The sequence below is a fragment of the Oncorhynchus masou genome, unplaced genomic scaffold (genome assembly GCF_036934945.1).
Source record: "Oncorhynchus masou masou isolate Uvic2021 unplaced genomic scaffold, UVic_Omas_1.1 unplaced_scaffold_696, whole genome shotgun sequence".
Lineage (NCBI taxonomy): Eukaryota > Metazoa > Chordata > Actinopteri > Salmoniformes > Salmonidae > Oncorhynchus > Oncorhynchus masou.
Genome location: NW_027013417.1, coordinates 313,540 through 333,870, shown reverse-complemented (window position 1 = coordinate 333,870; position 20,331 = coordinate 313,540). Strand labels below are relative to the sequence as shown.

The following is a 20,331-nucleotide window of genomic DNA, read 5'->3' as shown; positions in this document are numbered from 1 at the left end:
GCAGTAGTAGCAGCCTGTCAGAACACTCTCCACGGTGCAGCAGTAGTAGCAGGTCAGAACACTCTCCACGGTGCAGCAGTAGTAGCAGGTCAGAACACTCTCCCGGTGCAGCAGTAGTAGCAGCCGGTCAGAACACTCTCCACGGTGCAGCAGTAGTAGCAGCCGGTCAGAACACTCTCCACGGTGCAGCAGTAGGAGCAGCCTGTCAGAACACTCTCCACGGTGCAGCAGTAGTAGCAGGTCAGAACACTCTCCACGGTGCAGCAGTAGTAGCAGCCTGTCAGAACACTCTCCACGGTGCAGCAGTAGTAGCAGCCGGTCAGAACACTCTCCACGGTGCAGCAGCAGTAGTAGCAGCCTGTCAGAACACTCTCCACGGTGCAGCAGTAGTAGCAGGTCAGAACACTCTCCACGGTGCAGCAGCAGTAGTAGCAGCAGGTCAGAACACTCTCCACGGTGCAGCAGTAGGAGCAGGTCAGAACACTCTCCACGGTGCAGCAGTAGTAGCAGGTCAGAACACTCTCCACGGTGCAGCAGTAGGAGCAGCCTGTCAGAACACTCTCCACGGTGCAGCAGTAGTAGCAGGTCAGAACACTCTCCACGGTGCAGCAGTAGTAGCAGCCGGTCAGAACACTCTCCACGATGCAGCAGTAGTAGCAGCCGGTCAGAACACTCTCCACGGTGCAGCAGTAGTAGCAGCCGGTCAGAACACTCTCCACGGTGTAGCAGTAGTAGCAGGTCAGAACACTCTCCACGGTGCAGCAGTAGTAGCAGGTCAGAACACTCTCCACGGTGCAGCAGTAGTAGCAGCCTGTCAGAACACTCTCCACGGTGCAGCAGTAGTAGCAGGTCAGAACACTCTCCACGGTGCAGCAGTAGTAGCAGCCGGTCAGAACACTCTCCACGGTGCAGCAGTAGTAGCAGCAGGTCAGAACACTCTCCATGGTGCAGCAGTAGTAGCAGCCTGTCAGAACACTCTCCACGATGCAGCAGTAGTAGCAGCCTGTCAGAAAACTCTCCACGGTGCAGCAGTAGTAGCAGCCGGTCAGAACACTCTCCACGGTGCAGCAGTAGTAGCAGCCTGTCAGAACACTCTCCACGGTGCAGCAGTAGTAGCAGCGGTCAGAACACTCTCCACGGTGCAGCAGCAGTAGCAGGTCAGAACACTCTCCACGGTGCAGCAGTAGGAGCAGCAGGTCAGAACACTCTCCACGGTGCAGCAGTAGTAGCAGGTCAGAACACTCTCCACGGTGCAGCAGTAGTAGCAGGTCAGAACACTCTCCACGGTGCAGCAGTAGTAGCAGGTCAGAACACTCTCCACGGTGCAGCAGTAGTAGCAGGTCAGAACACTCTCCACGGTGCAGCAGTAGTAGCAGGTCAGAACACTCTCCACGGTGCAGCAGTAGTAGCAGCCTGTCAGAACATTCTCCACGGTGCAGCAGTAGTAGCAGCCGGTCAGAACACTCTCCACGGTGCAGCAGTAGTAGCAGCCGGTCAGAACACTCTCCACGGTGCAGCAGTAGTAGCAGCCGGTCAGAACACTCTCCACGGTGTCAGCAGTAGTGCAGCAGTAGCCGGTCAGAACACTCTCCACGGTGCAGCAGTAGTAGCAGCAGTAGTAGCAGCCGGTCAGAACACTCTCCACGGTGCAGCAGTAGTAGCAGCCGGTCAGAACACTCTCCACGGTGCAGCAGTAGTAGCAGCCGGTCAGAACACTCTCCACGGTGCAGCAGTAGTAGCAGCCGGTCAGAACACTCTCCACGGTGCAGCAGTAGTAGCAGCCGGTCAGAACACTCTCCACGGTGCAGCAGTAGTAGCAGCCGGTCAGAACACTCTCCACGGTGCAGCAGTAGTAGCAGCCGGTCAGAACACTCTCCACGGTGCAGCAGTAGTAGCAGCCGGTCAGAACACTCTCCACGTGCAGCAGTAGTAGCAGCAGCAGTAGGAGCAGCCGGTCAGAACACTCTCCACGGTGCAGCAGTAGTAGCAGCCTGTCAGAACACTCTCCACGGTGCAGCAGTAGTAGCAGCCGGTCAGAACACTCTCCACGGTGCAGCAGTAGTAGCAGCCTGTCAGAACACTCTCCACGGTGCAGCAGTAGTAGCAGGTCAGAACACTCTCCACGGTGCAGCAGTAGTAGCAGGTCAGAACACTCTCCACGGTGCAGCAGTAGTAGCAGCCGGTCAGAACACTCTCCACGGTGCAGCAGTAGTAGCAGCAGGTCAGAACACTCTCCACGGTGCAGCAGTAGTAGCAGGTCAGAACACTCTCCACGGTGCAGCAGTAGTAGCAGGTCAGAACACTCTCCACGGTGCAGCAGTAGTAGCAGGTCAGAACACTCTCCACGGTGCAGCAGTAGTCAGCACTCTCCCGGTCAGAACACTCTCCACGGTGCAGCAGTAGTAGCAGCGGTCAGAACACTCTCCACGGTGCAGCAGTAGTAGCAGCCTGTCAGAACACTCTCCACGGTGCAGCAGTAGTAGCAGGTCAGAACACTCTCCACGGTGCAGCAGTAGTAGCAGGTCAGAACACTCTCCCCGGTGCAGCAGTAGTAGCAGCCGGTCAGAACACTCTCCACGGTGCAGCAGTAGTAGCAGCCGGTCAGAACACACTCCACGGTGCAGCAGTAGTAGCAGCCTGTCAGAACACTCTCCACGGTGCAGCAGTAGTAGCAGGTCAGAACACTCTCCACGGTGCAGCAGTAGTAGCAGCCTGTCAGAACACTCTCCACGGTGCAGCAGTAGTAGCAGCCGGTCAGAACACTCTCCACGGTGCGCAGTAGTGCAGCAGCAGTAGTAGCAGCCTGTCAGAACACTCTCCACGGTGCAGCAGTAGTAGCAGGTCAGAACACTCTCCACGGTGCAGCAGTGCAGCAGCAGTAGTAGCAGCAGGTCAGAACACTCTCCACGGTGCAGCAGTAGGAGCAGGTCAGAACACTCTCCACGGTGCAGCAGTAGTAGCAGGTCAGAACACTCTCCACGGTGCAGCAGTAGGAGCAGCCTGTCAGAACACTCTCCACGGTGCAGCAGTAGTAGCAGGTCAGAACACTCTCCACGGTGCAGCAGTAGTAGCAGCCGGTCAGAACACTCTCCACGATGCAGCAGTAGTAGCAGCCGGTCAGAACACTCTCCACGGTGCAGCAGTAGTAGCAGCCGGTCAGAACACTCTCCACGGTGTAGCAGTAGTAGCAGGTCAGAACACTCTCCACGGTGCAGCAGTAGTAGCAGGTCAGAACACTCTCCACGGTGCAGCAGTAGTAGCAGCCTGTCAGAACACTCTCCACGGTGCAGCAGTAGTAGCAGGTCAGAACACTCTCCACGGTGCAGCAGTAGTAGCAGCCGGTCAGAACACTCTCCACGGTGCAGCAGTAGTAGCAGCAGGTCAGAACACTCTCCACGGTGCAGCAGTAGTAGCAGCCTGTCAGAACACTCTCCACGATGCAGCAGTAGTAGCAGCCTGTCAGAACACTCTCCACGGTGCAGCAGTAGTAGCAGCCGGTCAGAACACTCTCCACGGTGCAGCAGTAGTAGCAGCCTGTCAGAACACTCTCCACGGTGCAGCAGTAGTAGCAGCCGGTCAGAACACTCTCCACGGTGCAGCAGCAGTAGCAGGTCAGAACACTCTCCACGGTGCAGCAGTAGGAGCAGCAGGTCAGAACACTCTCCACGGTGCAGCAGTAGTAGCAGGTCAGAACACTCTCCACGGTGCAGCAGTAGTAGCAGGTCAGAACACTCTCCACGGTGCAGCAGTAGTAGCAGGTCAGAACACTCTCCACGGTGCAGCAGTAGTAGCAGGTCAGAACACTCTCCACGGTGCAGCAGTAGTAGCAGCCTGTCAGAACACTCTCCACGGTGCAGCAGTAGTAGCAGCCGGTCAGAACACTCTCCACGGTGCAGCAGTAGTAGCAGCCGGTCAGAACACTCTCCACGGTGCAGCAGTAGTAGCAGCCGGTCAGAACACTCTCCACGGTGCAGCAGTAGTAGCAGGTCAGAACACTCTCCACGGTGCAGCAGTAGTAGCAGCCGGTCAGAACACTCTCCACGGTGCAGCAGTAGGAGCAGCCGGTCAGAACACTCTCCACGGTGCAGCAGTAGGAGCAGGTCAGAACACTCTCCACGGTGCAGCAGTAGTAGCAGCCGGTCAGAACACTCTCCATGGTGCAGCAGTAGTAGCAGCCGGTCAGAACACTCTCCACGGTGCAGCAGTAGTAGCAGCCGGTCAGAACACTCTCCACGGTGCAGCAGTAGTAGCAGCCGGTCAGAACACTCTCCACGGTGCAGCAGTAGTAGCAGCCGGTCAGAACACTCTCCACGGTGCAGCAGTAGTAGCAGCTCGTCAGAACACTCTCCACGGTGCAGCAGTAGTAGCAGGTCAGAACACTCTCCACGGTGCAGCAGTAGTAGCAGGTCAGAACACTCTCCACGGTGCAGCAGTAGTAGCAGGTCAGAACACTCTCCACGGTGCAGCAGTAGTAGCAGCCTGTCAGAACACTCTCCACGGTGCAGCAGTAGTAGCAGCCGGTCAGAACACTCTCCATGGTGTAGCAGTAGTAGCAGCCGGTCAGAACACTCTCCACGGTGCAGCAGTAGTAGCAGCCGGTCAGAACACTCTCCACGGTGCAGCAGTAGTAGCAGGTCAGAACACTCTCCACGGTGCAGCAGTAGTAGCAGCCGGTCAGAACACTCTCCACGGTGCAGCAGTAGGAGCAGCCGGTCAGAACACTCTCCACGGTGCAGCAGTAGGAGCAGGTCAGAACACTCTCCACGGTGCAGCAGTAGTAGCAGCCGGTCAGAACACTCTCCACGGTGCAGCAGTAGTAGCAGGTCAGAACACTCTCCACGGTGCAGCAGTAGGAGCAGGTCAGAACACTCTCCACGGTGCAGCAGTAGTAGCAGCCTGTCAGACAACTCTCCACGGTGCAGCAGTAGTAGCAGGTCAGAACACTCTCCATGGTGCAGCAGTAGTAGCAGCCTGTCAGAACACTCTCCACGGTGCAGCAGTAGTAGCAGCCGGACAGAACACTCTCCACGGTGCAGCAGTAGTAGCAGCCGGACAGAACACTCTCCACGGTGCAGCAGTAGTAGCAGGTCAGAACACTCTCCACGGTGCAGCAGTAGTAGCAGGTCAGAACACTCTCCACGGTGCAGCAGTAGTAGCAGCCGGTCAGAACACTCTCCACGGTGCAGCAGTAGTAGCAGCCGGTCAGAACACTCTCCACGATGCAGCAGTAGTAGCAGCCGGTCAGAACACTCTCCACGGTGCAGCAGTAGTAGCAGCCGGTCAGAACACTCTCCACGGTGCAGCAGTAGTAGCAGCCGGTCAGAACACTCTCCACGGTGCAGCAGTAGTAGCAGCCGGTCAGAACACTCTCCACGATGCAGCAGTAGTAGCAGCCGGTCAGAACACTCTCCACGGTGCAGCAGTAGTAGCAGCCGGTCAGAACACTCTCCACGGTGCAGCAGTAGTAGCAGCCGGTCAGAACACTCTCCACGGTGCAGCAGTAGGAGCAGCCGGTCAGAACACTCTCCACGGTGCAGCAGTAGTAGCAGCCGGTCAGAACACTCTCCACGGTGCAGCAGTAGTAGCAGCCGGTCAGAACACTCTCCACGGTGCAGCAGTAGTAGAGAGGACCCGGGGAGACACGCCAAATTTCTTCAGCCGCCGTTGGAAGTTAAGACGCAGGAAATAGGCAACAAGGAAATAGGCAACAAGGTGTGAAAGACAACAGTCTTCCACAAACACAAGAAGCCTTGATTGTGTTGACCTGAACATTGATGTATGTATGTCTGGAGGCGTGAATCTCCTGAAAGCTGAGTCATATCTAATGGTTATATATAGACAATGGAGCTAGCTAAAGTATCGTTGTTATGGAGACCAGGGCCTGAGCCAGAGAGAGAGAGAGAGAGGTAAGAGGCGTGCAGGGGTGTGAATTAATCTGCTATGGTGTGTGCGTGTGCGTGTCAGACCTGGGTTCAAATACCTGTGTATTTAAGTATCTATACTGAACAAAAATATAAACGTAACCTGCAATCATTTCAAAGATTTTACTGAGTTACAGTTAATATGAGGAAATCGGTCAATTTAAATAAATAAATTAGGCCCTAATCTATGGATGTCACATGACTGGGAATACACATATGCATCTGTTGGTCACAGATACCGTTAAAAAAAAAATTGGGGGAGTGGATCAGAAAACCAGTCAGTATCTGGTGGGACCATTTGCCTCATGCAGCGCGACACACCTTCACATAGAGTTGATCAGGCTGTTGGTTGTGGCCCGTGGAATATTGTCCCACTTCTCTTCAGTGGCTGTGCAAAGTTGCTGGATATTGGCGGGAACTGGAACGCGCTGTCGTAGAGCATCACCAACATGCTCAGTGGGTGACATGTCCGGTGAGTACTCAGGCCATGGAAGAACTGGGACATTTTCAGAATGGTCTACAGATCCTTGCAACATGGGCCTGTGCATTATCATGCTGAAACATGAGGGGATGGTGGTTGGATGAATGGTAAGACAATGGGCCTCAAGATCTTGCCCCGGTATCCCTGTACATTCAAATTGCTATGGGTACAATGCAATTGTGTTCGTTGTCCGTAGCTAATGTCTGCCCATACCATAACCCCAACGCCACCATGGGGACCTCTGTTCACAACGTTGACATCAGCGAACTACTCGCCCACACAACGGCGTACAAATGGTCTGCGTTTGTGAAGCCGGTTGGACATATTTCCAAATTCTCTAAAACGCTATTGGAGGGCGGCTTATGATAGAGAAACTAACATTCAATTCTCTGGTGGACATTCCTGCAGTCAGCATGCCAATTGCACACTCACTCGAAATTTGAGACATCTGTGGCATTGTGTTGTGTTACAAAACTGCACATTTTAGAGTGGCTTTTTATTGGTCCCAGCACAAGGTGCACCTGTGTAATGACCATGGTGTTTAATCAGCTTCTTGATATGCCACACCTGTCAGGTGGATGGATTATCTTGGCAAAGGAGAAATGTTCACTAACAGCAATGTAAACAAATTTGAGAAAAATACATTTTTTGTGCGATCTTTTACATTCCTGGGATCTTTAATTTCAGCTCATGAAACATGGGACCAACACTTTACATGATGCATTTATTTATCTGTACACTGTAGTTTTTAAAATACTTTTTTGAATTTTGAGTATTTTAATGGTTATTTGTAAAAACGAAATAGTCTATCAAATTTTATTTGAGGGTATTTTTAAATACTTATTTCAAATACTATGCATGGGAGTGTATTTAAGTGTTTTCATATACTGTGTGTGGGTGTGTGTGGGTGTGGGTGTGTGGGTGGGTGTGTCTGTATGTGTGGGTGGGTGTGTCTGTATGTGTGGGTGGGTGTGTCTGTATGTGTGGGTGTGTCTGAATATGTGGGTGTATGTGTGGGTGTATGTGTGGGTGGGTGTGTCTGTATGTGTGGGTGGGTGTGGGTGTGTGTGTGTCTGTGTGTGTGGGTGGGTGCATCTGTGTGTGTGTGGGTGTATGTGTGGGTGGGTGTGTCTGTGTGTGTGGGTGGGTGTGTCTGTGTGTGTGGGTGTGTGTGTGGGTGGGTGTGTTTGTGTGTGTGTCTGTGGGTGTGTGTGTGTCTGTGTGTGTGGGGGTGGGTGGGTGTGTCTGTGTGTGTGGGTGTATGTGTGTGTGTCTGTGTGTGTATGTGTGTGTGTGTGTCTGTGTGTGTGTGTGTGTGTGTGTGTGTGTGTGGGTGTGTAAGGTAACCTGCGATGGCGTGGGGGTCAGCTGAATACTCCTGTACGTCCATAACCCCACAGTCCAGGGAGGCCTTCAGCTTCTTCAGCTTGGAGGCCGAGGGAGCAACTCTGAACAGACCCTACACACACAGGGAGTCAAGAAGACAGGGAGTCACTCTGAACAGACCCTACACACACAGGGAGTCAGGGAGACAGGGAGTCACTCTGAACAGACCCCACACACACAGGGAGTCAGGGAGTCACTCTGAACAGACCCCACACACACAGGGAGTCAGGGAGTCAGGGAGTCACTCTGAACAGACCCCACACACACAGGGAGTCAGGGAGTCAGGGAGTCACTCTGAACAGACCCTACACACACAGGGAGTCAGGAAGACAGGGAGTCACTCTGAACAGACCCTACACACACAGGGAGTCACTCTGAACAGACCCTACACACACAGGAAGACAGGGAGTCAGGGAGACAGGGAGACAGGGAGTCACTCTGAACAGACCCTACACACACAGGGAGTCAGGGAGACAGGGAGTCACTCTGAACAGACCCTACACACAGGGAGTCAGGGAGTCAGGGAGTCACTCTGAACAGACCCTACACACACAGGGAGACAGGGAGTCAGGGAGTCACTCTGAACAGACCCTACACACACAGGGAGACAGGGAGTCAGGGAGTCACTCTGAACAGACCCCACACACACAGGGAGACAGGGAGTCAGGGAGTCACTCTGAACAGACCCTATACACACAGGGAGACAGGGAGTCAGGGAGTCACTCTGAACAGACCCCACACACACAGGGAGTCAGGGAGACAGGGAGTCAGGGAGACAGGGAGTCACTCTGAACAGACCCTACACACACAGGGAGTCAGGGAGACAGGGAGTCACTCTGAACAGACCCTACACACACAGGGAGTCAGGGAGTCAGGGAGTCACTCTGAACAGACCCTACACACACAGGGAGTCAAGAAGACAGGGAGTCAGGGAGTCACTCTGAACAGACCCTACACACACAGGGAGTCAGGGAGACAGGGAGTCACTCTGAACAGACCCTACACACACAGGGAGTCACTCTGAACAGACCCTACACACACAGGGAGTCACTCTGAACAGACCCTACACACACAGGGAGTCACTCTGAACAGACCCTACACACACAGGGAGTCAAGAAGACAGGGAGTCAGGGAGTCACTCTGAACAGACCCTACACACACAGGGAGTCAGGGAGTCAGGGAGTCACTCTGAACAGACCCTACACACACAGGGAGTCAGGGAGACAGGGAGTCACTCTGAACAGACCCTACACACACAGGGGTCAGGAAGACAGGGAGTCACTCTGAACAGACCCTACACACACAGGGGTCAGGAAGACAGGGAGACAGGGAGACAGGGAGTCACTCTGAACAGACCCTACACACACAGGGAGTCAGGGAGACAGGGAGTCACTCTGAACAGACCCTACACACACAGGGAGTCAGGGAGTCAGGGAGTCAGGGAGTCAGGGAGACAGGGAGTCACTCTGAACAGACCCTACACACACAGGGGTCAGGAAGACAGTACATACTGTAACTTTGTCTACAATAAACACTCTCTAATGGCTAAATCCTATATTAACGCTACTCTGTAATCAGAATGTTTAGTAGTGTTAATTAGGCTTCATCTGGGTCTGGGAAACTTATTGTTAATTAGGCTTCATCTGGGTCTGGGAAACTTATTGTTAAGTAGGCTTCATCTGGGTCTGGGAAACTTATTGTTAAGTAGGCTTCATCTGGGTCTGGGAAACTTATTGTTAAGTAGGCTTCATCTGGGTCTGGGAAACTTATTGTTAAGTAGGCTTCATCTGGGTCTGGGAAACTTATTGTTAAGTAGGCTTCATCTGGGTCTGGGAAACGTATTGTTAAGTAGGCTTCATCTGGGTCTGGGAAACTTAGTAGTGTTAAGTAGGCTTCATCTGGGTCTGGGAAACTTATTGTTAAGTAGGCTTCATCTGGGTCTGGGAAACTTATTGTTAAGTAGGCTTCATCTGGGTCTGGGAAACTTAGTGTTAAGTAGGCTTCATCTGGGTCTGGGAAACTTATTGTTAAGTAGGCTTCATCTGGGTCTGGGAAACTTATTGTTAAGTAGGTTTCATCTGGGTCTGGGAAACTTATTGTTAGGGTAGGCTTCATCTGGGTCTGGGAAACTTATTGTTAGGGTAGGCTTCATCTGGGTCTGGGAAACTTATTGTTAGGGTAGGCTTCATCTGGGCCTGGGCAACTTAGTGTTAATTAGGCTTCATCTGGGTCTGGGAAACTTAGTGTTAATTAGGCTTCATCTGGGTCTGGGAAACTTATAGTTAAGTAGGCTTCATCTGGGTCTGGGAAACTTATTGTTAAGTAGGCTTCATCTGGGTCTGGGAAACTTATTGTTAAGTAGGCTTCATCTGGGTCTGGGAAACGTATTGTTAAGTAGGCTTCATCTGGGTCTGGGAAACTTATTGTTAAGTAGGCTTCATCTGGGTCTGGGAAACTTATTGTTAAGTAGGCTTCATCTGGGTCTGGGAAACTTATTGTTAATTAGGCTTCATCTGGGTCTGGGAAACTTATTGTTAAGTAGGCTTCATCTGGGTCTGGGAAACTTATTGTTAAGTAGGCTTCATCTGGGTCTGGGAAACTTATTGTTAAGCAGGCTTCATCTGGGTCTGGGAAACTTATTGTTAATTAGGCTTCATCTGGGTCTGGGAAACTTATTGTTAAGTAGGCTTCATCTGGGTCTGGGAAACTTATTGTTAAGTAGGCTTCATCTGGGTCTGGGAAACTTATTGTTAATTAGGCTTCATCTGGGTCTGGGAAACTTATTGTTAAGTAGGCTTCATCTGGGTCTGGGAAACTTATTGTTAAGTAGCCTTCATCTGGGTCTGGGAAACTTATTGTTAATTAGGCTTCATCTGGGTCTGGGAAACTTATTGTTAAGTAGGCTTCATCTGGGTCTGGGAAACTTATTGTTAAGTAGGCTTCATCTGGTTCTGGGAAACTTATTGTTAATTAGGCTTCATCTGGGTCTGGGAAACGTATTGTTAAGTAGGCTTCATCTGGGTCTGGGAAACTTATTGTTAAGTAGACTTCATCTGGGTCTGGGAAACTTATTGTTAAGTAGACTTCATCTGGGTCTGGGAAACTTATTGTTAAGTAGACTTCATCTGGGTCTGGGAAAATTATTGTTAAGTAGGCTTCATCTGGGTCTGGGAAACTTATTGTAAAGCAGGCTTCATCTTTTCCTATACCTCCTCCTGCATGCCACACTCCAGCAGCATCGTGACACAGGCCTCGATGGGGAAGGCGATCTCTCTGCTGCTGATGGTCAGGTGTTCCTCCAGGGCCTTGCCATACGAGGGCTTCTCCACCCACGCCTCTGTGGCAGGACAACACATTATACAACAGTTAGACACACGAGGAGCAGACAGGCATGTGTACATGTGCAGGCATGGACGGGCTCTCTCTCTCACACACACACACACACACACACACACATTACTCACCCTGGTGAGCCTTAATGGTGGGCAGGACACTCTGGAGGATCTCTAGAGACTTCCTGTGATATTCTGCCTGGATCTCTATGAGCTACAGGGAGACACACAGAGACACAGGGACAGAGAGGGGGACAGAGACACAGGGACAGAGAGGGGGACAGAGACACAGGGACAGAGAGGGGGGCAGAGACACAGGGACAGAGAGGGAGACAGAGACACAGGGAAGGAGAGTGGGACAGAGACAGGGACAGAGAGGGGGACAGAAGGACAGAGGGACACAGAAGGACAGAGGGGTAAAAAGGTGAGGTTTAAACAGTCGCTCAGCAATATGACTGTAAAGGGAGTCAATGTCATCTGAAGGACAAATGCAATGATACAGAAAAGGTACTAACCGTCTGGAAGTAGTTTGCATAGTCTATTTCTTTGGCCACAAAATTATACATATCAGCTGATAGTTGATCCTGGAAAAGAGAATAAGAAATTACCTTTAACCTTATTGATGACTGAAACCTTAATACAGTATGTAACCTTAATACAGCCTGTAACCTTAATACAGCCTGTAACCTTGTAGTGGTTAATACAGCCTGTAACCTTGTAGTGGTTAATACAGTCTGTAACCTTGTAGTGGTTAATACAGCCTGTAACCTTAATACAGTCTGTAACCTTAATACAGTCTGTAACCTTGTAGTGGTTAATACAGTCTGTAACCTTAATACAGTCTGTAACCTTGTAGTGGTTAATACAGTCTGTAACCTTGTAGTGGTTAATACAGTCTGTAACCTTAATACAGCCTGGAACCTTGTAGTGGTTAATACAGTCTGTAACCTTAATACAGTCTGTAACCTTAATACAGCCTGTAACCTTGTAGTGGTTAATACAGTCTGTAACCTTGTAGTGGTTAATACAGCCTGTAACCTTGTAGTGGTTAATACAGTCTGTAACCTTGTAGTGGTTAATACAGCCTGTAACCTTGTAGTGGTTAATACAGCCTGTAACCTTGTAGTGGTTAATACAGCCTGTAACCTTGTAGTGGTTAATACAGTCTGTAACCTTAATACAGTCTGTAACCTTGTAGTGGTTAATACAGTCTGTAACCTTGTAGTGGTTAATACAGTCTGTAACCTTAATACAGCCTGGAACCTTGTAGTGGTTAATACAGTCTGTAACCTTGTAGTGGTTAATACAGTCTGTAACCTTGTAGTGGTTAATACAGCCTGTAACCTTGTAGTGGTTAATACAGCCTGTAACCTTGTAGTGGTTAATACAGTCTGTAACCTTAATACAGTCTGTAACCTTGTAGTGGTTAATACAGTCTGTAACCTTGTAGTGGTTAATACAGTCTGTAACCTTGTAGTGGTTAATACAGCCTGTAACCTTGTAGTGGTTAATACAGCCTGTAACCTTAATACAGTCTGTAACCTTGTAGTGGTTAATACAGTCTGTAACCTTAATATAGTCTGTAACCTTGTAGTGGTTAATACAGTCTGTAACCTTGTAGTGGTTAATACAGCCTGTAACCTTAATACAGTCTGTAACCTTGTAGTGGTTAATACAGTCTGTAACCTTAATACAGTCTGTAACCTTGTAGTGGTTAATACAATCTGTAACCTTAATACAGTCTGTAACCTTGTAGTGGTTAATACAGTCTGTAACCTTAATATAGTCTGTAACCTTGTAGTGGTTAATACAGTCTGTAACCTTGTAGTGGTTAATACAGCCTGTAACCTTAATACAGTCTGTAACCTTGTAGTGATTAATACAGTCTGTAACCTTGTAGTGATTAATACAGTCTGTAACCTTGTAGTGATTAATACAGCCTGTAACCTTAATACAGTCTGTAACCTTGTAGTGATTAATACAGTCTGTAACCTTGTAGTGATTAATACAGTCTGTAACCTTGTAGTTATTAATACAGTCTGTAACCTTAATACAGTCTGTAACCTTGTAGTGGTTAATACAGCCTGTAACCTTAATACAGTCTGTAACCTTAATACAGTATGTAACCTTGTAGTGGTTAATACAGTCTGTAACCTTGTAGTGGTTAATACAGTCTGTAACCTTAATACAGTCTGTAACCTTAATACAGTCTGTAACCTTGTAGTGGTTAATACAGTCTGTAACCTTGTAGTGGTTAATACAGTCTGTAACCTTGTAGTGGTTAATACAGTCTGTAACCTTGTAGTGGTTAATACAGCCTGTAACCTTAATACAGTCTGTAACCTTGTAGTGGTTAATACAGCCTGTAACCTTGTAGTGGTTAATACAGTCTGTAACCTTGTAGTGGTTAATACAGTATGTAACCTTGTAGTGGTTAATACAGTCTGTAACCTTAATACAGTCTGTAACCTTAATACAGTCTGTAACCTTGTAGTGGTTAATACAGTCTGTAACCTTAATACAGCCTGTAACCTTAATACAGTCTGTAACCTTGTAGTGGTTAATACAGTCTGTAACCTTGTAGTGGTTAATACAGCCTGTAACCTTAATACAGTCTGTAACCTTGTAGTGGTTAATACAGTCTGTAACCTTGTAGTGGTTAATACAGTCTGTAACCTTAATACAGTCTGTAACCTTGTAGTGGTTAATACAGTCTGTAACCTTGTAGTGGTTAATACAGCCTGTAACCTTAATACAGTCTATAACCTTGTAGTGGTTAATACAGTCTGTAACCTTGTAGTGGTTAATACAGTCTGTAACCTTGTAGTGGTTAATACAGTCTGTAACCTTAATACAGTCTGTAACCTTAATACAGTCTATAACCTTGTAGTGGTTAATACAGTCTGTAACCTTGTAGTGGTTAATACAGTCTGTAACCTTGTAGTGGTTAATACAGTCTGTAACCTTAATACAGCCTGGAACCTTGTAGTGGTTAATACAGTCTGTAACCTTGTAGTGGTTAATACAGTCTGTAACCTTGTAGTGGTTAATACAGCCTGTAACCTTGTAGTGGTTAATACAGCCTGTAACCTTGTAGTGGTTAATACAGTCTGTAACCTTAATACAGTCTGTAACCTTGTAGTGGTTAATACAGTCTGTAACCTTGTAGTGGTTAATACAGTCTGTAACCTTGTAGTGGTTAATACAGCCTGTAACCTTGTAGTGGTTAATACAGCCTGTAACCTTAATACAGTCTGTAACCTTGTAGTGGTTAATACAGTCTGTAACCTTAATATAGTCTGTAACCTTGTAGTGGTTAATACAGTCTGTAACCTTGTAGTGGTTAATACAGCCTGTAACCTTAATACAGTCTGTAACCTTGTAGTGGTTAATACAGTCTGTAACCTTAATACAGTCTGTAACCTTGTAGTGGTTAATACAGTCTGTAACCTTAATACAGTCTGTAACCTTGTAGTGGTTAATACAGTCTGTAACCTTAATATAGTCTGTAACCTTGTAGTGGTTAATACAGTCTGTAACCTTGTAGTGGTTAATACAGCCTGTAACCTTAATACTGTAGTCTGTAACCTTGTAGTGATTAATACAGTCTGTAACCTTGTAGTGATTAATACAGTCTGTAACCTTGTAGTGATTAATACAGCCTGTAACCTTAATACAGTCTGTAACCTTGTAGTGATTAATACAGTCTGTAACCTTGTAGTGATTAATACAGTCTGTAACCTTGTAGTGATTAATACAGTCTGTAACCTTAATACAGTCTGTAACCTTGTAGTGGTTAATACAGCCTGTAACCTTAATACAGTCTGTAACCTTAATACAGTATGTAACCTTGTAGTGGTTAATACAGTCTGTAACCTTGTAGTGGTTAATACAGTCTGTAACCTTAATACAGTCTGTAACCTTAATACAGTCTGTAACCTTGTAGTGGTTAATACAGTCTGTAACCTTGTAGTGGTTAATACAGTCTGTAACCTTGTAGTGGTTAATACAGTCTGTAACCTTGTAGTGGTTAATACAGCCTGTAACCTTAATACAGTCTGTAACCTTGTAGTGGTTAATACAGTCTGTAACCTTGTAGTGGTTAATACAGTCTGTAACCTTGTAGTGGTTAATACAGTCTGTAACCTTGTAGTGGTTAATACAGTCTGTAACCTTGTAGTGGTTAATACAGCCTGTAACCTTGTAGTGGTTAATACAGTCTGTAACCTTGTAGTGGTTAATACAGTCTGTAACCTTGTAGTGGTTAATACAGTCTGTAACCTTAATACAGTCTGTAACCTTAATACAGTCTGTAACCTTGTAGTGGTTAATACAGTCTGTAACCTTAATACAGCCTGTAACCTTAATACAGTCTGTAACCTTGTAGTGGTTAATACAGTCTGTAACCTTGTAGTGGTTAATACAGCCTGTAACCTTAATACAGTCTGTAACCTTGTAGTGGTTAATACAGTCTGTAACCTTGTAGTGGTTAATACAGTCTGTAACCTTAATACAGTCTGTAACCTTGTAGTGGTTAATACAGTCTGTAACCTTGTAGTGGTTAATACAGCCTGTAACCTTAATACAGTCTATAACCTTGTAGTGGTTAATACAGTCTGTAACCTTGTAGTGGTTAATACAGTCTGTAACCTTGTAGTGGTTAATACAGTCTGTAACCTTAATACAGTCTGTAACCTTAATACAGTCTATAACCTTGTAGTGGTTAATACAGTCTGTAACCTTGTAGTGGTTAATACAGTCTGTAACCTTGTAGTGGTTAATACAGTCTGTAACCTTAATACAGCCTGTAACCTTAATACAGTCTGTAACCTTAATACAGCCTGTAACCTTAATACAGTCTGTAACCTTAATACAGCCTGTAACCTTAATACAGTATGTAACCTTAATACAGTCTGTAACCTTAATACAGTCTGTAACCTTAATACAGTATGTAACCTTAATACAGTCTGTAACCTTGTAGTGGTTAATACAGTCTGTAACCTTGATACAGTATGTAACCTTAATACAGTCTGTAACCTTGTAGTGGTTAATACAGTCTGTAACCTTGTAGTGGTTAATACAGCCTGTAACCTTAATACAGTATGTAACCTTGTAGTGGTTAATACAGTCTGTAACCTTAATACAGTATGTAACCTTAATACAGTCTGTAACCTTGTAGTGGTTAATACAGTCTGTAACCTTAATACAGTCTGTAACCTTGTAGTGGTTAATACAGGCTGTAACCTTAATACAGTATGTAACCTTAATACAGTATGTAACCTTAATACAGTCTGTAACCTTGTAGTGGTTAATACAGTCTGTAACCTTAATACAGTCTGTAACCTTGTAGTGGTTAATACAGGCTGTAACCTTAATACAGTCTGTAACCTTGTAGTGGTTAATACAGTCTGTAACCTTGTAGTGGTTAATACAGTCTGTAACCTTGTAGTTGTTAATAGTCTGTAACCGTAATACAGTCTGTAACCTTGTAGTGGTTAATACAGTCTGTAACCTTGTAGTGGTTAATACAGTCTGTAACCTTAATACAGTCTGTAACCTTAATACAGTCTGTAACCTTGTAGTGGTTAATACAGTCTGTAACCTTGTAGTGGTTAATACAGTCTGTAACCTTGTAGTGGTTAATACAGCCTGTAACCTTGTAGTGGTTAATACAGTCTGTAACCTTGTAGTGGTTAATACAGTCTGTAACCTTAATACAGTCTGTAACCTTGTAGTGGTTAATACAGTCTGTAACCTTAATACAGTCTGTAACCTTGTAGTGGTTAATACAGTCTGTAACCTTAATACAGCCTGTAACCTTGTAGTGGTTAATACAGTCTGTAACCTTGTAGTGGTTAATACAGCCTGTAACCTTGTAGTGGTTAATACAGTCTGTAACCTTAATACAGTCTGTAACCTTGTAGTGGTTAATGTAGTTTCATGGTGTGTGGGAGGGGTTTACAGTTGGTGAAGGAGGAGGAGCCTGAACCTCTAGAACCCTGTGACTCACCCGGCAGATCTCCATCCTATTGGCTGCCTCTTCCATCTCCTCTCTGAGGGCCTCCCCCTTGGCCCCGCCCGCCTGCAGGTTGCTAGGGTGACTGGAGGACTTGGACGACTGGTGAAACCTACAGGTTAAGGAGGAGACAGAAGAAGAGTTTAGGAGGAGGGATGGAACACCAACACACAGACAGCATCCCAAAAGGCATCCTATTCCACGCTATATAGTGCACTACTTCTGAACCAGTAGTGCACACTATATAGGGATTAGGGCACGATTTGAGACACACAGACACTGAGGGAAGGAACATGCTGGTCTAAGCATTATTCTAAACGTGAGCATATCTTTAAGAGGTGAAGACCAGTGAAGAGGGCATCAGGTCCCAGCCTGTATGTTAACAGTCCATCCCTCACCGTGTGCGAGCAGAGTCCATGTCCAGGACCAGCTTGGCTAAATGTTTCCTCTGTTTCTGGATGTTGGGAATGTCCACCTGGGAAGAGACAGGGAACACGTCAACCCTCCTCTATCATGTATCTCCACTATATTCAGTCATCTACTAGTTATCTGGGAGTGGACATTGGGGAGGAATATTCCACCATCCTGAAGTTAATAGACAATAATGAACATGCTGACATTGTGTCTTAACGATCATGTTCAGTCAGAGATAGTAATGGTGAATGTTGTGGGCAGCCGCTGGACAGACAATTATAACAATTATAACTTCAAATAATGTATGGCTAGGGACAGTAGGACTCACCTCATCATAGAGCCAGTAGGACTCACCTCATCATAGAGCCAGTAGGACTCACCTCATCATAGAGACAGTAGGACTCACCTCATCATAGAGACAGTAGGACTCACCTCATCATAGAGCCAGTAGGTCTCACCTCATCATAGAGCCAGTAGGTCTCACCTCATCATAGAGCCAGTAGGTCTCACCTCATCATAGAGCCAGTAGGTCTCACCTCATCATAGAGCCAGTAGGTCTCACCTCATCATAGAGCCAGTAGGACTCACCTCATCACAAAGACAGTAGGACTCATCTCATCATAGAGCCAGTAGGACTCACCTCATCATAGAGCCAGTAGGACTCACCTCATCATAGAGACAGTAGGACTCACCTCATCATAGGGACAGTAGGACTCACCTCATCATAGAGACAGTAGGACTCACCTCATCATAGTGACAGTAGGACTCACCTCATCATAGAGACAGTAGGACTCACCTCATCATAGAGCCAGTAGGACTCACCTCATCATAGAGACAGTAGGACTCACCTCATCATAGGGACAGTAGGACTCACCTCATCATAGAGACAGTAGGACTCACCTCATCATAGAGACAGTATGACTCACCTCATCATAGAGACAGTATGACTCACCTCATCATAGGGACAGTAGGACTCACCTCATCATAGAGACAGTAGGACTCACCTCATCATAGAGACAGTATGACTCACCTCATCATAGAGACAGTAGGACTCACCTCATCATAGAGACAGTAGGACTCACCTCATCATAGTGACAGTAGGACTCACCTCATCATAGAGACAGTAGGACTCACCTCAGCATAGAGACAGTAGGACTCACCTCATCATAGAGCCAGTAGGACTCACCTCATCATAGTGACAGTATGGCTCACCTCATCATAGGGACAGTAGGACTCACCTCAGCATAGAGACAGTAGGACTCACCTCATCATAGAGACAGTATGGCTCACCTCATCATAGGGACAGTAGGACTCACGTCATCATAGTGACAGTAGGACTCACCTCATCATAGTGACAGTAGGACTCACCTCATCATAGAGACAGTAGGACTCACCTCATCATAGTGACAGTAGGACTCACCTCATCATAGAGACAGTAGGACTCACCTCATCATAGAGACAGTAGGACTCACCTCAGCATAGAGACAGTATGGCTCACCTCATCATAGAGACAGTAGGACTCACCTCATCATAGAGACAGTAGGACTCACCTCATCATAGTGACAGTAGGACTCACCTCATCATAGTGACAGTAGGACTCACCTCATCATAGAGCCAGTAGGACTCACCTCATCATAGAGCCAGTAGGACTCACCTCATCATAGAGCCAGTAGGACTCACCTCATCATAGTGACAGTAGGACTCACCTCATCATAGGGACAGTAGGACTCACCTCACCATAGAGCCAGTAGGACTCACCTCATCATAGAGACAGTAGGACTCACCTCATCATAGAGACAGTAGGACTCACCTCATCATAGAGACAGTAGGACTCACCTCATCATAGAGACAGTAGGACTCATCTCATCATAGAGCCAGTAGGACTCACCTCATCATAGAGCCAGTAGGACTCACCTCATCATAGGGACAGTAGGACTCACCTCATCATAGTGACAGTAGGACTCACCTCATCATAAAGACAGTAGGACTCACCTCATCATAGAGACAGTAGGACTCACCTCATCATAGGGACAGTAGGACTCACCTCATCATAGAGACAGTATGACTCACCTCATCATAGTGACAGTAGGACTCACCTCATCATAGAGCCAGTAGGACTCATCTCATCATAGAGCCAGTAGGACTCACCTCATCATAGAGACAGTAGGACTCACCTCACCATAGAGCCAGTAGAACTCACCTCATCATAGAGACAGTATGACTCACCTCATCATAGGGACAGTAGGACTCACCTCATCATAGAGACAGTAGGACTCACCTCATCATAGAGACAGTAGGACTCACGTCATCATAGTGACAGTAGGACTCACTTCATCATAGAGCCAGTATGACTCACCTCATCATAGTGACAGTAGGAATCACCTCATCATAGGGACAGTAGGACTCACATCATCATAGTGACAGTAGGACTCACTTCATCATAGAGCCAGTAGGACTCATCTCATCATAGAGACAGTAGGACTCACCTCATCATAGAGACAGTAGGACTCACCTCATCATAGAGCCAGTAGGAGTCACCTCACCATAGAGCCAGTAGGACTCACCTCATCATAGGGACAGTATGACTCAATTCATCAGAGACAATATGACTCACCTCATCATAGAGACAGTATGACTCACCTCAGCCAGCTCATAGAGAGGCTCCACCACATCTTTCTCTATCTGGAACTCAAACTGAATCAGTTCCTGGGCCAGCTTCTCCTCTGTCTCCCCACACAGGTTCAGCATCTTCCTGTCAGGGGAACAGAGCCAATCAAAACA

At 47.2% G+C, this 20,331-nt stretch overlaps 1 protein-coding gene across 1 annotated transcript in view; it reads right to left on the bottom strand.

The window, feature by feature from the left end:
• LOC135537005 (rho GTPase-activating protein 44-like) overlaps window positions 1-20,331 on the bottom strand; it is a 70,764-nt gene that overhangs the window by 47,821 nt on the left and 2,612 nt on the right. Inside the window, 7 exon segments of the mRNA XM_064963215.1 lie at window positions 7,750-7,861; window positions 10,998-11,125; window positions 11,253-11,334; window positions 11,636-11,704; window positions 17,131-17,248; window positions 17,535-17,611; window positions 20,191-20,302. Coding sequence (XP_064819287.1) covers window positions 7,750-7,861; window positions 10,998-11,125; window positions 11,253-11,334; window positions 11,636-11,704; window positions 17,131-17,248; window positions 17,535-17,611; window positions 20,191-20,302 — 698 coding nt within the window.